General features: G+C 34.2%; 1 protein-coding gene across 2 annotated transcripts in view; it reads left to right on the top strand.

Moving 5' to 3' along the window:
• LOC146536602 (adhesion molecule nephrin-like) overlaps positions 1-17,729 on the top strand; it is a 94,243-nt gene that overhangs the window by 33,542 nt on the left and 42,972 nt on the right. For both annotated transcript variants that reach the window (XM_085188986.1, XM_085188985.1), the window contains exon 3: positions 16,437-16,560. In XM_085188986.1, coding sequence (XP_085045112.1) covers positions 16,437-16,560 — 124 coding nt within the window. The remainder of the gene's footprint in view (positions 1-16,436; positions 16,561-17,729) is intronic.

Below are 17,729 nucleotides of genomic sequence, written 5' to 3'. Positions count from 1 at the left end.
TGGCCTTTACCAGTACATCATAAGGTTGAATTTATTAAAACCATAAATGTGAAGTTTCCATTCAGATTTTACAAGCGTGTGAACGGCAAAGTGGTGAGCGATGTTAACTATTTCTGCAATGCCTATTCCGTCTAAAGATAATATTTGTATGTGCTTGGCCTTTTGCATGTATTGATCTATACTAACTATGTTTACTCGGGGATTGATGGTGTTTTAATGATTATATTTTAGTTTTGACAGCAGTTTGATTTCCATTTGAGGAAATTAATTATTTATTATTTTCAATTCCTCGCTCTGGTGGTGAGGCAAAGCGTGATGTAGAGTTCTGCTACTCATCTCGCATTGCATCAAGAATTTGGCGGAAAGTGGGGAACGGAGTGTCCCAATGTGAGTGTAGTGTTTTAACACCAGGTTCAAAGGTTTCTTATGCCTACTCTGCGGTTTACAGCGTGAATATTTGTTCAGAACGTGTCAGTATTTCCTGAGATTAAGGCGTTTAACAACACAAACTTATCAGTTATATTATATTAATTGAAGTTATTGCACCTTTATGTTTTTTCTCACATATCTAAAATAAACTTCGTCTATCACTTTACGTCCAAATTTCAAAAATTTCATATTGAGGGCCAAAACTAAATGACACACTATATCTCACAAGAACAGGCAAATAAAAATATTTCATACTATTAATATTTATGGGAATCGATCCCACAACCACTATATTTACAATCACTGTTCTGTGTGTATCACACACGCCGTTCCACTGCGCATATCTTTGCTCCTTTAATAAAGAAACTCTTCAGACTTCAGCCGATCTTGAAGTCAGTATTCTATATGAGATCGAAGGCAATACACTACACTTGTTACCAATTTCCTCCAGCAGATGGCGCTCGTGACGGGTCTTTATGGAGTCGCAATATAGCTAAATTATGCCCAGTTTATGGGTCGTTCTTCTGAGGATCAGAGAAATGAAATTTAAAAGGCTATTTCAATATCTCTATGAGAGCCTGTATATGCCAGTATTGGTTCTGAGTTATATGGCTAGTGTATGTATGGGGGATTTGACGATTTTTAGAAGTATTTTAGATTTTTGTTTTATAGCTCCACGCTGTATTCTGCATGCAGCAGGGAAGGTAAAGGGAACCTAGTGTTATATATTTTATGGATTTGTGCTACATATATCGAAATTATAGCAGGGTATGCAAAGGGATACTTATGTTCCTATCCCATCACCATCACTCATACTCAATCAACTCAAATACATTTCAATTATCAATTTTAAAATTATGTTTTTAAATTTAATATATTATTAGTATTTTAATATACATTTATTTAAAACTAGCGGACGCGCGCAGCTTCGCTTGCCTATTTAAGGGTGAATTCTAATAACCCATGAAACATGTGTTCAATGAAATATTTTTAAGTCTAAATTTCAAATTTTATAATAATCGGTGGCGTTTTAAATATTTTTCCATATAAACTTTCAACCCTTTATTTGCACCCTTAGGGGGTGAATTCTAGAAAACCATACAACATATGTTTAATTATATACGTTTAAGAGTCTGAATTTCAAATTTTATGAAAATTTATAAATATTTGCACCTCTAAGGGTTCTCTCTAGGGGGGGAATAATAAGAGGGGAGAATTCTAGAAAACAATGAAACACGTGTTCAATTTAATACCTTTAAAAATCTAAATTTCAAATTTTATAAAAATCGGTGCCGATTTAAATTTTTTTCCATAAAAACTTTGAACCGCTATTTCACCTCTTTAGGGTTAAAATTTTTCAAAATCCCTTCTTAGTGGATGTCCAGATTACGAAAGTATACTTTCGTCCAAATTTCACGTTTCTACGCACAGCGGTTACGGCTGTGCGTGCGTCTTACCTCAGTCAGTGAGGACAAGTCCTTTTATATATATAGATAACCAAATAAAACTTAAATATGTTAAAGTATACCAATTATAAAACTACTAGAACATCTTATCAACTGATTGAGAATGTTTACTTCATGAGAAATGAATAGAATAGAAGTAAACTCATTACAACTGTGCTAAAGCGGAACTCGTTATAATGTTTCCGTTTAAGAAGTCAGTAATAACATTTACTTGTTGTATGGTACAAGTTTGTCAAGTTAACGTAACTATAATAGTTAAGTATATTAAACTTATTTAGTTCGAATTTAAATAGTATACTTGCTAAAGAAATGTTTGTGTTTAAGTTTCATAGTTTTGATGTCGTGGCGCAGAGGTATAAGTGTGCGGCTGTTACCGCGTTAGGTTGTGGTTTCGATTAGGAGACGGAGAGACGGAGAGTTCCAGGGTCTCTCTGCCTACTTAACAGATGTGTGACAGACGAAACTATTTGCTACGATGGAATTGAAATACATAGTTATAGGCTATTTAAGCTTCACGCTATAACCCGTACACAACAGGGCAGGCAAGGGGAAATTGGGAACTTAGTGCTAAGACACTGTGTTCCCATTAAGACTCTCTTTCCACATTTTCTTCCTCCAGAGGCTTTGCGTTGTGAGCCGCGCCTACCTTTGTTACCAGAGGAAATGGAAATATTAAATATTTCACTTCCTCGAGTGGGAACCGAACCCACAACCCAAACCAAGACTGGCCATAAAACTGATGCTACTTTTAACAACTATAACAATATATAATAATAATAATCTATATATATAAAATCGAAAGGTCACTCACTCATCACGAAATCTCAGAAACTACAAGTGCTAGGAATCTCAAATTTTGCATAGGAGTTACTTATAGGACGTAGGTGCTCACTAAGACGGGAATTTCCAATATTCGACTTCTAAGGGGTTGTTTTTGGGGCCGAAAGTCTGTATGAAACTTCGTTACTACAAATGCTAGGAGTCTCAAATTTTGCTTAGACGTCACTAGGACGTAGTCATGGAGACAGAAATTTATAGTTCACGCGGGTGAAGCCGCGAGCGGGCCGCTAGTATTCTATATATGTATAACATATAAACAATTTAGGCCCACTCAAGGTACAAAATGACTTTTGGAGGCCAAAGAGGTATGCCCGGATCGGGGCTATTAACGTTCCAGCCTTTCCCATCCACAGGGACGCGGTAATGGCATGTGGGTGAATTTTAAATTGTATCCTACTACACTGTAGATCATTGGGCAGTGTCTATATGTAAATATGAAGGCCGCAGATTCAATTCCTAATTGGGGAAGTGAATTTATTCTAATTATTTTAGTTTATCAAAGCAAGACGTTGAGTTCTGCTGCTCAACGCAAATTAGTCGGCAAGGGAGAGTTTTAACAGCTAGTTCCTTATTTACACAAATCTATATCTCTATACTTTTATTATGAAAGTCGTTCGTTCGTCTGGTTGTCCGGTGAAACGTGTTAATTTCAGGAACAACTGGTTCGATTTTTGTTTATTTTATTACATTTATAAGTGAAGTATTACTTATCGAAGAAGCCTATTAAGTTATAGCTGCGGTTCGAGTTATCATAGGCTATTTCCATCTGGCTTTGCAGGCAAAACCGTCTGAAAAACTAATACTTATATTATATAAATAGATAAGAGTTAAAACGAAGCAATGTATTCCTTTTGATTCTTAATAAAACGTATTTGGAGCGCAAAATTTACTCCAGACTCGTCTTCTGCTAAGGAAATTGCAAAGTGTTCACTTCTCTATTAAATTTAAATTAATAACGCTATGTACTTAATTGGTATTAATTTGTATGAACGAATGTTAATTAAATTTTAATTGTAATTAAATGATGAATTGTTTTTGTATTGTTTTTGGTAGGTTTAAAATTAATTTTCAGGTAGGTAGTCGTTATGATGTAGGTATTGTATTTTTAAATCGCAACTTAAAGTTTGATTCTCACTCTGAGAATCTAGTGCTAAGACACTCCGCTTTTTATTTTCCATTGAAATTTGGAGGCGTTGTGTATTGAGTGGCGGAACTTAACGCCACGCTTTGCCTCGACACTAGAGCAAAAAAAAATGGAAACACTTTTTTTTCTTTCCCTCAAGTGGAAATCAAACTGGTCGCGTTGGTGCGACACGACTGGCCTCTAAGATCTAAACATACTAGGCAGAAAGAAAGTAGAATTGAGACACTCCGTTCCTACTTTATTTCACTAAAGAGCCCACCCGTTACATATGAAAACTAATACAATAACCAGAAAGTCGAACACATTACAATAGTAACACATAAGTACGTATTAAAGTCATAAGTCGATATAAGGGACAAAACTCTAATTAAACCGGATACGGCCGCCGTCCTGTAATTAGTTAGGAAAGGATTAAATGATTCAAAGGGGGTGACCGATTTAGAATAGGGTAGTAATGATTTTAATTAAAACACGGTCTATGCTGATGAGATTATAATTTTTAATTTTAAGGTGATATCCTCGTGGTGTACTTTAAATTTGAATGGTCGTTGTAAATTTTAATTTATTTCAGAAGACTCAGACAGCAATATTTCAAATATATACAATACTAGCGGACCCGGACGCGGCTACGCCTGCTTGAAATATAAGAATATAATTTCTATATAAATATAATTTCAATCTAGATGAAATGCTAAAAGTGACTATTATATTTATTTTCATAAGGATGAATATCAAAATGACGCGGTAACGAACGCGGTCGCGTAGCGACGACGGTTGTTATTAACATGGCAGAATAAATTGCATGTCAAATTAGAAAGTATTTTAATTTATTAGTTTATACGTGTAATGTAATGTTATATAGCCTATAGCACTTCTGAAGAATGCAGCTTTCATACAAAACAAAAACATAGTAAATCGGACCAGTAGATCCAGAGATCTTAGCGTTCAAACAAACAAACAAACAAACAAACTCTTCCGCTTTATTATATTACTAGTGGACCCGGACGCGGCTACGCCTGCTTGAACTATAAGAATATTTATTAAATATTATATAATATATTAATTTTTATAAGGATGAATATTAAAATATAAGTTCATTTTGGGTGACGTTTTCTTAAAACGTCTTAAAAAAGAAACTGTGCAAACCGGTGCTTAGCAACGACGGTTGTTATTAACATAGCAGAATAAATTGCATGTCAAATTAGAAAGTATTTTAATTTATTAGTACATATGTGTAATGTAATATTATATAGCCTATAGCACTTCTGAAGAATGCAGCTTTCATACAAAACAAAAACATAGTAAATCGGACCAGTAGATCCAGAGATCTTAGCGTTCAAACAAACAAACAAACAAACAAACAAACAAACAAACAAACTCTTCCGCTTTATTATATTAGTATAGAAGTATAGATAGTATAGATTTGAAATATTCCTCTACTTAATACTAGAGGAATATTCCAAAAACACAGACTTCCTTATAACAATGTAACGCTATATTTTTCTTTAGGTAATGAGGAACGTAATTTTCTATGAAATCGTTATAAATTTGAATCTAAAATTGCTTACTTCAATTTATATAGGTAAGTGTATTCATTGTATTGATTTTTATCAAATTGTAAGTTCAATTTTTTAAATTATCTTAGCGAATTATGCGTGGTGGGTACCTTTTTTAAACAAGCTTCTATTAGGCCGAGCTTAGAGTTCTAATGAATATTAAAAATATAGCAAATATACAATAGGATTATTCACCGAACATCTCCACCTAATTGCGTACTACAGAAGCTAGCGATGATATCATAACAAGCTGATAATAGAAAAGTGAAGTACTCCACTGAAGCTATTAAATGATGGGAATAATGAAGTGCTTGAATTAATGAAAGCTAAACATTATTCAATGATTTGTGAATGCGTACGATTGAAATAGTACAGTGTATTTGTATGTTGAATTATGGAAATTTAAATGGTTATTATATTTGAGGCCAGTTGTGGCGCAGGGGAAATGCGAAAGGTGTGGGTTCGATTCTCACTCTAGTAAATTATATATTTAATATTCTCCTTTTCTTGCTTTTGTAACTGTTAAAGCGCGGTATTAAGTTTCGTCATTCAACACGTATGTCCCCAGATTTTGGTGGAAAATGGGGAACGGAAGTGTCTTAATTGGTACAGAGTGTCTTGCGGGATATAGAGTGAAGTTAAAAAAAATGTTTAGTACCTGAGAGCCTTAAATTGGTCTAACGTTACATTTCTATAGAAATTCTGGAAGGAAAATTTTGTGAAATAATTATTTTTTATAAATCAAACACTTGCTAGTATTTCATTCAATAGATTCATACTGTTCTAAAACAATTTTACATTATTATATGATATGCAATTGACCTCATCACATAAAAAATTCTATTATTTATTCAAATTATATTTTTAATGTACAAAAAAACTAATAATTATTGCATCTAATAATAACACAATCAACCACCCAATTTCAAACTCCATTGCGCCAACACGAAAAAATAAAAAAAACCTACAACAGAAAAAAAAAATCAATAAAACAGATCATTATGCCATTGTTTGGCACACACAGAACACACAGATATCAAAGTTATAACACAAAAGGCACAGCAATCATCACGAACATTGATAGATACTATAAAAAATGGCAACACCGTAACGAAACGCGAACTGAAAACATTCAATACAAATAAACAATGTGTTTACAAAACGTGAGTATTTCTGAACAAAGCAAAAGCAATCGATATACTGTTTCAACAGTACTTCATTGAAATGTCCTACTTAAGAGTAAAAATGAGTGTTGCCAGTATTGTTGGATGCAAATAGAATGTACGACTTGCAAGTGCTTGGAACTGTGTCGGGGCTGGTCATAGAGCTGGTGGGTTGTTAGAAGTGATAGATGAACTATCATGGATCGTTTATTTATAATTTAATTTCTTAATTTTAGGGCCAGACGGACAGTTGTGAGTTTGATTTCCAGTCGAGAAAAAAAAAATTAGATATTTTCATTATTTCGCTCTGGTAACGAGGCAAAGTTCCGTTCCTAAACACGCGATGTCTTCAGAAATCAGCGGAAAATAGGAAACGGAAATAAATATTTTTGTAAATAAGCATTCTGCATAAGAGTAGTCTAGTGTTAAGATACTCAATTCTCCACCTTCCGACAAACCACCAGACATTGGTTTCCCAACAGATATTGGGTGTAGAGAGGGAGTACTCAATACCGAACTTTGTCTTCAAAAATTCATGAAAATAATTCATACCCTAAATACAAATCGAATCCACAAACCGAGTTGGGTTTATAATCAATCACTGCATCGCTGCACTATAACGGCCTTATAATAATTGAATATTAAATGCAACCTTTCTACAACATTGACAATCTCTAGAGAAGGAGACAAAGATATCGACGTCTGACTAAGTTTGAATGCTATCTCCGTAAATGAACTCGTACCTATAGATTAGTTCGCTGCTCGTTGCATATAATTTAACTATCAATGGCGCCGTATGCCTGAACTTGTACGACCGGGAAGATAATTTGTATTACTTGTGACACAGTTGACATTGTTTCTGGAGTCTGTGGTATGCTGAGGTGAATATGAGGGAATATTCTAATAGCACTTCCATGTATGTAATATGAGGCCTGTCGTAGCGCAAGGTTAGAAGCGACAGGTTCTGGGTTCGATTTCTACTCGAGGAAATTCAAAATTAATATTTTCATCTCGTTGATTCTTTTGATTTACAATTTTTGATTAATTTCTTCGATCTGGTAACGAAAAAAGTGGGTTGTTAATTTTCGTCATGCAATACCTAAAGATTTATGCGACAACTGGGGAACAGAAGTATTTTAATGAGAATGGAGTGTCTTAACGCTAGGTGCGTGAATAGTTTGTGATGAAAACACTCAAATCACTATCAATATTGATGACATATATCATTATCGAATGACTGAGAAAAAGATAACAATAAAATGAAATGTGTGACAGGAAAAAAAAAATAAAAAGTAAAAATCACTTTACCTTGTTATAGTTTAGTCCCACATTGGGTGCCAATTTATTTAATACAATCTTTTTTGAAAAAATCACCAATAATTTCAGTTTAGCTCCTATGTAAATATTCCTTATAAAATATCTAGTATTAATGTAATATATCCAGTTCAACGGAAAGTGGCAAACGAAAATATCATAATGGGAACAGAGTGTCTCATCAATAGATTCCCAGGGTCCCCTGGCTACTATGTGTGGGAGACACAGCTAAAAACAATTCTCTACTTCAAACCTACTATTCCCCATAGCGGGTGTCTCGAAGGTGCACAATTAACTTGCATCCGCCTGTAATTTTCTTGACACAAACTAGCTTAATGAGATAAACTGCGTGTGCGGACCACGCCACGTGGCGGCTTGTTAATTAATTACGACATTGTTTGCTTTGTGAATAATGTTGGGTGTAATTAATGGAATTAAATTTTGTATTATAAATGTATTGTTTTGTTTTGTTGGAAATTTTTGTGAAACGTTTACATGAAACTATCGATAAATCGAGATATTATTTAAACATTGAGGTTATACATCTTATTTATATTATTTTTTAATTCAAAAAATAATTGAAAAAAAGGACTTAAATTTTGCAGTGTTTTAGCGTAGGTGGTAATTTTCAGGCAAGTTTTACTAAAAAAGTGATTAAGATCATAAGAAAAAAATAGTTACAGTTAAAACTCTCAAACTGAGAAACGGAGTGTCTTAACACTAGGTTTCTCCTATTTTATGGGTCACATCGTGAAGCTAAAAGAATAAGTAGTCATAGAAACTACCAAAAAACACTTACAGAAATCTTCCCAACAATAAATCCACCATTGTTCATTACATAACAATCGTCTCTCATACATATTCTACGCACGCAATTAGCCGGCCGATAGTTTGAGCCACCAATTATATTCCAGGACGCTCCAGCTTTTTGCCGTGACTCCACTATTTGAATACGAGAGTATATTTCATATAATATACGAGTAATATGTATGTCGTGCTTTGTGTTCGCCTTTAATTTTTAGATCATATTAATTGCATTGTATACTCTACCGCATTTATCATGGGGAGTGTTCTGAGAAACTTTATGATCTGGCACCTCTGGCGATTTTCTGCCAATTTTCTGACAGCACAGTACGTCACGGACTCATTATCCCCACCACTTGGATACGTTGTTCTATAGGAACTAATTTCTACGCGCCACACACCTGAAGAGTGGCCTATCTGCGGCAATGTTTTCGGGTCGATACGACATGGGTACCTTAAAAAACGTATCTGGATGAGGTTTCTCTCTCGTACTATGACTATACACTTATTGTTTTCAACGGGGTCGTGGGCGTGGGAGGTCACTTACTACCAGGTCTCCCGTAAACTCGTTTGCTATGAGTCCTTTCAATAAAAAGACTGCATATTTTGGTGTAGTATGGTGTGTGATTGCAAATTTAAATATACGTATTTACAATGTTAAACATGTACCAATATCTTTATAATAATTTAAAAAAACATATATTTTTGCCAACCAGGCCAGTCAGTACCTACTAATTAAAAAAAAAACAAACAATTGAATCGATTTCTATATTAATGAAATAATCGTCGGTAGGAAACCATTTTGTTTTATAAAGAAGATAAAAATTCACAACATTCAACACACAATTACACTTTATTGCTACAAAAGTATGAAGAAAACTAAAAAAAGGAAACATTTAAAAGGTTTTATTATAAAACTCTCTCCGAGCTACTTCCCTACATTTAAAGAACATCCGCATTTCTATACAAATTCTATTTTGATTTCGCTTTGTTGTCCAATGCGGAGGATTAGTAGGTGAGTTTATATGTAAATCGTACCTGGACTTTCTACTAACTACTAAATGGATGACTGTATCGAGTATGCGTGATCCAAGCCTTGTATTAGAAAAAAATAAACATACCCAATATATTGTACAACCCATACATTGCTGTTTCATGTCCATGATATCCTAAAAACTTTGTATTGTCTAAGCAATGGATGTTGAAATTTTTTATCAGTCAATTTCGCTCTTACTGTAGCTGTAACGCAGTGAATGCTTATACAAAATGAAATTACCACGGTAAAGTCCATTTTTAATCGGAAAAAATCCCCACCGTGTTAATAAATTCTTCTTTACATTTTATTCTTGGGGTTTGGAAAATACCAATTTGCTTTTAAAAATAACGCAAAAAATTTATAGAAAATAGTGAATCTATTGAAAAATATCAGGTTTTTGCGGACGTTCATTTAGTATTGTCTTTGCTGGCGTGCATTTCTATTTTACCAATTACTGTGATACTGTTTAACATCGAGATATATAGTATTAGAGATTCTCGATATATGGTTGGATCAATAACTAAAATAATACTAAATTTCTTTTTTAAGCTCACGTTGTATCCTGTTCATTGCTGGGTAGGTAGAGGGTATTTGGGAACATAGTGTTATCATATTTCGTTCCCATTAAAATACTTTCCCCACTTTCTGTTGAATGCTGGAAGCATTGCGTGTAGGTACTGAATGCCAGGTTGTCGATCCAGGAGCGAAGAAATGAAAATGTTAAATATTCCTCATTCCTTAAGCGGGAACCTACAACTTTCGGGTTTATAATCTCAAGCTCGTGCTCCTTCGCCATGACTAGCCTAAGCTATATTAAAGTCTTGCAAATAAACAAAAAAAAATACCTCTGTTCAAGTATGTTCGTTCTTCTTACTTACGGCTTCGCGCTTCTGCCTGTTAGAGGGTAGACAGAAGAAAAGTTGAGGGGCAGAATTCAACATCGCGCTTTCACTTGCTACCATAGTGAAGAAAATGAAAAGAACTCATTACCCTGAGCGAGAATCGAACCAAAACAAAAACATATTATTTATAATACACCAAAAATATTAGCTATTATAAACAAAACAACAACCAATAAATACTATATATTGGCACTATAATAGTCCACTTCAGCCCGGATTGCCTTCACGGCGCGATTTCGAACGTCCTCAAAAATAATTGGTCGCTCAAAACTATCGGCGAGCTAATTGCGTCTTGCGCTGAATATGTATGAGTATGAGAGTCGATATTCAGAAATAATGAACCTGGACTGATATTGAAGATGGAGCTGGATGTGCTGGAATTATAAAATCCTTTTTAGTGTCATTTTCTGTTTGAAATTCTTTATAGTTTTGGTGAACTAAAATTTTGTGTTAGTTATACATTTGTTATATTATTTTTGTTATTCATTCGCATTAAAACTCGAAACTGGGTTCTTGAAGCCTTCGCTTTTTAATTATTAAGATTTTCATTTCTTAGCTCTGGCACCAAGACAAAGTGGGGCCTAGAGTTCCGTCACTTAACACGTAATGCCTCCGAACTTAGAGGCGAAAGGCGAAGTGGAAAAAGGAGTGTTTTAACACTAGGTTCCTTCTATAACGGTAGGAATATTTAATTTAAATGTTAAATTGGCAAACACGTAATAGTCAGTTACATTAATTACTAACAGACTAAAGGCTGTTAATAATATATTGATAACCCAATTAAAACCTCGATATTCTATTGTTTAAATCCTTTGTGTCAAAGACAAGGGCATATTTGAAATAGAAAATTATCTGCTTTAGAAAGCTTATGCCTTAATTTAATCTATTTCCTAATAATTGTTGCGATATTTAGACTTTGTTTGGTTTTTGGTATTTTTGGGACTACTGTTAACGCGACAGTTACAGGTTCGATTCCCATTCGTAAGGTAAAATATTTAGTATTTTTATTTCCTTGCTATATAACAAGGCAAAGAGCGGTGTTGACTCTCGCCACTTAATACTCACTGCCTGGGGAAAACTGAAAGATGGGAACGAAAGTGTCATAATAGGAACAGAATGTCTTAATATTAAGCTTCAATGTTTCCATCCGCCATAGATTCCAATATTAAGTTCTTGCCTATCTTACTAGGATAGGTAGAGAGAAACTAATGTCAACGCTTGTCTTCTTATCAGAGAGGGAAAATGAAAATAATTTACACTCTCGACTGCTGACGGAACCCACTACCATCAAGCCAACAAAGACGGTTTCTCTCAAATACTTTAACAATTAGGTAACTCATTATTAAGAGATTAGTCCGGATTGTAGTTTGACCACTTAAATTCAATTCGCATGATCAAACATTGTGGCTGTGGTTTGGAATTACACTTTTGTTAAATACTTGTGTGTTTAATGTAGGGGGACCACGAAGTTCAGATATATAGGATATTACCTCTGCTTTTTATATTAATAGTGAATTTTATGTTTTCAAAAAGTCCTGTCTCTAATCAAGAAAAATATGATTGAAATGTATTCTTTCCTTGCTTTTTGATTTATTTTTTAAATTTCGTCACGTTTGGCTTGAATCTAATTATAAAGATTATTTCAAAAAATATGTTGTAGTTGTTTAAACGCCATAGTTTTAGGTTCGATCAGGAGAATGATTATATTTATTTTATTTCCTTGCTTTTTTATACATTACACGGTGGTGAGTTTTGTCAGTCAACATGGATTGTCACAAAAATTGTATACGAATTTTGGAAAAGTATAAAACCAAGTATCTTCCCATTAGGTTCCCTCTGCCCAATCTACCATACGAGGTAAAACTTAAAGCTGTTTTACTTTGCTATTTTAAAGACCGTAAACTGTGGTTACCATACCAGCATACCATTGTTAATGAAACATATCATCTCGATTAAGATTTAATTGCTACACCATGAGGGGTTTACGTTTCTCATCAATTAGCTGAGTATATATTACATTTGGTTCCATTTGCGAAAGGCGTTACGGGGCGGAGGTTGAGGCCTGTTTTGTATGAATTTAACACGTTATCTGTACTAATATTGTAAAAGTGATGATTTTGTTTGGTTGAGCGCCCTAATCTCAGGAAGTACAGGTTAGAATTGAAAGTTATTTATGTGTTTGTAGATTTATTTGGATTATGCATATGCAACTCTTGGCTAACGCGTAACAATTTTAGTTCATTAAGCCATGTATAGAAAGAATAAAAAAAATGTATTTGAAAGTAAATTTTTCGTAAAAGGCTATAAGGCTTTTACTACGTGACATCCTCCTATATCTTATAAAACAAAGTCGCTTTTTGTGTCTGTCTGAACTTTCTAACTCTTCTTCTTCTAAACCACCCAACGGATTTGGATGCGGTTTTCACCATTAGGTCGAGTATTTCTCAGGGAAGGTTTATATATAGTTTATTATTTGTACATTCTTATGTAAATTAACATAAATACGATAAATGTGTATAAAGTCCTACCCGCTGGGACACTTTGGCGCATGCGCTGTTTTAATGGTAAATACTACATGAAAAAAATGTACTGGAGTATTGTTCCTCTTAATAAGATCTACAAAAAAGTCCGCGATGGCATATTCGTATCTTTTAAGAATAACGTGTAGTGATCATATTTCTGTCTAAAAATAGTAATTTCAATATATTTTTTATTGTGAGGGATATTTCTCCATAATGGTATTAATCCTTATCCTTTAAAATACTTTATTAAATTTCTACGTTAAACGAAGATAAAATTTGCTTTTTAAATTATTTCGAAATTGCGAATAGTTTTAGAGAAAAACGCATTTAATTATTGACACATCACGCCGTTCACACATCAACTGTATCGAGTCAAGTTTCACTTATCCCTTACTCTCAGCATATAAATAAGTATATTAGTTACGTTGGCCATTTAATGTAGATCAAAACTGTCTTTTCTGTTTTTCATTTTAGTAAGTACTTTAGAAGTTGTTACAATATCAAAAAATCCTTGCTGCGAAACGCGCCTCGCGACGTTATGCTTATACAAGCGAGTACGCCGCGCCCGCCTGCCTTACACGCATCGGTGGTTCAGTGGTAGAATGCTCGCCTGCCACGCGGGCAGCCCGGGTTCAATTCCCGGCCGATGCATTCTATTTAATTTTCGTCACAGGCAGCCACGTAGTGCTTGCTTTTCATCAGGGACAGAATACCCTCTTCAGCATTAACCACAAGCTCGAAAAAAAAAAACCCGCCTGCCTCTATAGCAACGAAGATTTAGATGCGTTTGCACGTATTGGATAATTCGAGTTGAATGTATTATTTAATGTCATTTAACTATCTAAAAATAGTAATTTAAATACATTTTAATAAGTACTTGAAAAGATTAGTAGCACAGATTTAAAATTACGGTACCTACTAAAAAATCCTTGCTGTGTAAAACAATTGGAAAATTCTTATTGAAACTACGAAAATGCGGGTTGCATTAGGGTTTAATTAATTTTCACATTATCTTAAGTGCTTTGCAAACATACATTATATGAATAATCCAGTAGTAAAAGCGGGCGAAGCCGCAATAGGGTCGCTAGTTATCATATAATTCACTCGACCTCGCGGCTCTTCCGTATGGTCAAATATTTCAATTTGACTATACGAACGAAGCCACATATAACAACCAGTATATTTGGCAGCTTATACATATATGTTCAGGTCATTACTTCCGTAATTGTTCAAAGGAGGTCAATATCAGGGACGAGGAAGGTCCGATTGAAAAGGCAAGCGTTAAGATGTGGATCAAAGAAACGTGTGAATCGAGTTAGAAGTGTGGGCATGACAAAAGATTTTAGGCGTCATTAAGTTCAAGCTTTTCCTGCACTGTGCTGTGTTTGGGTGCGTGTTACTTACTTGCCTTGTTGGCATATTGAAAATTACTTTTTTGACAATTGTTTAAAAAAATAATAATAATATTTTGTTTCAAGTTTGAGAAACGGTAAAAACAGATTATGACTGCAAAATGTTACGGTTGGGAGTTCGCTCTCCCCACTGGAAGAATGAATTGTTTTTATTTTTTTGCTCTGGCATTATAACCAAGGGCGGCGTTGAGTTCTCCTGCAGTACAGGCAATGTCTCCAGAACTAGGCGGAAAGGGAGTAATGGAAGTGCCTTATTGGGAAAAAAGTATCTTAATACTAGGCTATTAGATCCCTTCTTCATACCTTGCTATGTACAGGAATTAACCTGCACAAGCAAGCTGAAAGAACTGCGTGAAGCTAAATAAAAAAATATATAAAAGCAATTCCATAAGTGGGGAACGGAGTGTATTAACATTAGGTTCCTTCTGCATACCCTGCTGCGTGCGAGATACAGTGTAAAGCTGATTCAATTCCATAAGTCAAGACACGCTCTGTCAAACCCCCTATTTAAAATATCATTACCTATATGTTATTTACGCACTAAATAAAAATAAATATAAAAATAAACATTTAAACCACTAAATTCTAAGTCTAGTCCAGTACGAACACAGCACCGATGTGACGGTTACGGACAATAGTCCGCTTTTCACGCGCACTTGTACCGCCTCTTGGCAGCGACGATTTCTGGTTAAAAAATCCTTTGTCTAGTACAAATTTTTTTTTTGAACACACGCCTTTTTGTACTCCACGAACAAAACGTGGACTGAAATGTGAAATTTTCTGCCTGTATTGTATAATTAAAATTAAAAAGAACGATATAATAATTAAAAATTGTTGGATCTATTATTTTTTTTATTTGACGATCTGTGGCGCGTTGTACGCGCGAAGTCAAGTGTAAGCCTGGAATTGCGTAGTGTTCTGAACTATTGTTTGTTTTTTTCATCTGTACGTATATTTATGATATGTACGATTGCGATTTTTTGTCTGTGGTTTGAAAATGTGGATTTTACTTTATAGTGGTATGTGTATTTGTTTTGTTTTGTAGTATCACGAATTTAAAACGTGCATCAGGGTCACACAGAGAATCTATGTTTCATTATGATCCTAATGCAGCAAGCACTTTGTCTTACCATTACAGGATAAAATTTCCCTCAGCGAGGATCGAAGCTATGATCATGTTGTTTAAACTTATATTGTGCTATTGTGTCAAAATGGTGTCCAAATGTATTTCCAATGTTGCTTGATTCAGGTGATATATGTAAAAGGATAAACCTAACCTAAAAATTATTGAGGCCATCATGGCGTAGGCACAGTATCCAATTGTAAACGCGACGATTGTGGGTTCTCACTAACGCAATGTCTTAAAAATTGGACAGTGCGTGGAGTATCTTTACACAAGATTTTCTATCTACCCTCTTTTCTACGAGATACAGCGTGAATTTAAATAAATAATACTTGAATATAAATTAATTCTTGTGGAGTAAGGAACTCTATATAAATAAGTAAAATAAAATATTAAACGTTCTTTATGGATCATTAACTTTTAATTATTTAAAGTGTATATATAAAAATAACTTATGAATTGGTTTAATTTATGGTTGTAAATATATTTACCTACATAATATAAAACAATAGGTATCTTTTAAAAATAATTATTTTCATATTCTTGTTCTGGTAACAAGACAAAGCGAGGCGTTGAGTTCACTTAACATGCATATCTCGAAAATTGCGCAAGAAGTGGGAACGGAGTGTTTTAATATTAGCTAAGTTCTATCTACCTACCCTACTATATGCGGGATACAGCGTGAAGCTAAAAAATACTATATTTATATATTTCTTTATTTCAAGGTATCATACAAGTTTGGTCAGCGCCAGGAGGGGAAACGAGACTTCCATGTGATCTAGCCGCCTCCGTCCACGAGGTGGCTATGATGATGTGGTTTAAAGATGGCGACCGTATGCCTATTTACACGTGAGTAAATACTTTTTTTTATTTCTGCTGATATTTATTTAACAAAAAAAAATTAAGTTATTTTTTTTCCGCGTAGCAGGGTAGGTAGGCGAATCTTGTAAAGATTTCGGCGAAAAATGTGGAACGGAAAGACGTCAAGCCTAGAGCTGTTTTTAATAGTAAATAATTATTTATTTAAATATCAATTACTCGCTATCCCACGTATCGGAATATCTTATTCACATACGCAATAATCAATCTTCGCTGCAATAACGACCGTGTCTTAAAGGCTTATTCTGGATATTTACTCAAGGTACCACTAGTGACACGAACACGGCTTCGCCCGCTTAAACTTATTGCTATTATTCAAAATATTTACATAATTTGTGGGATATGTGTTATTCTGATGTATAAGCTACGAATATATAACTATAAAGTTTCATCTAAATGAGTTCAACGGTTTTTATTTTAGAAATCTTGATTTTTCTTTAGGTATCATCTTCTCATTTTAGTTTACACCGAATAATCAAGTATTTCAATTTTTTTTAATATAGGGCTCAGATGTTTAAACTTAATTGCATCATTAAGACGTTGAATGTGTATAGATGTATATATGAAGTTAGGATGTATTATATTAATTATATGTTATGGTATTAGGTTCAAAATACATCCTTTAAATATGAGATAAGATAAGTCGCTCCGTTCCTAGGTTCCAGTAATTATAGAGGCAATACGTGTTGAGTGGTGAACCTCAACGCCGTACCATAATGGCGTCACAGACTAGACTTTTCAGTCTTAATTAAGATTTTTGACGCTAATATCAATAATAGTGTAATCGCTTTTTTCAATTGCACAAAATATTTTTGACAGACTCTAGGAAACTATATATAGTTAAGTAAAATCTAAAACACAAAGTAAGTCTAGGTTCCCAGAATAACCTGCACGTCTTGGCGTTAGTTAATAAGCCCATTGTTTCGCCTCTTGAATAGCTTAATCAGGATCGACAATAGAACCGATACGTGTAGTGCTTTGAGCGCGCAAATATACTAAACGCAAGCGAGCTACAGTTCGGGATGAATTGTGGGTAGAACGTTGTTGGTAACAAATTAATGTATATATTATGATAGAGACTCTGAATTGGGTTTTTTTTTGTATTATCATGTTGTTAAAAATCAGCTTCAAGCTATCAC

This window comes from Heliconius melpomene, chromosome 8 (assembly GCF_056956725.1).
Source record: "Heliconius melpomene rosina isolate 202511_hmr_F chromosome 8, ASM5695672v1, whole genome shotgun sequence".
Classification (NCBI taxonomy): Eukaryota; Metazoa; Arthropoda; class Insecta; order Lepidoptera; family Nymphalidae; genus Heliconius; species Heliconius melpomene.
Note: the sequence above shows the minus strand (reverse complement) of the source record. Positions and strands in the feature narration are given on the sequence as shown.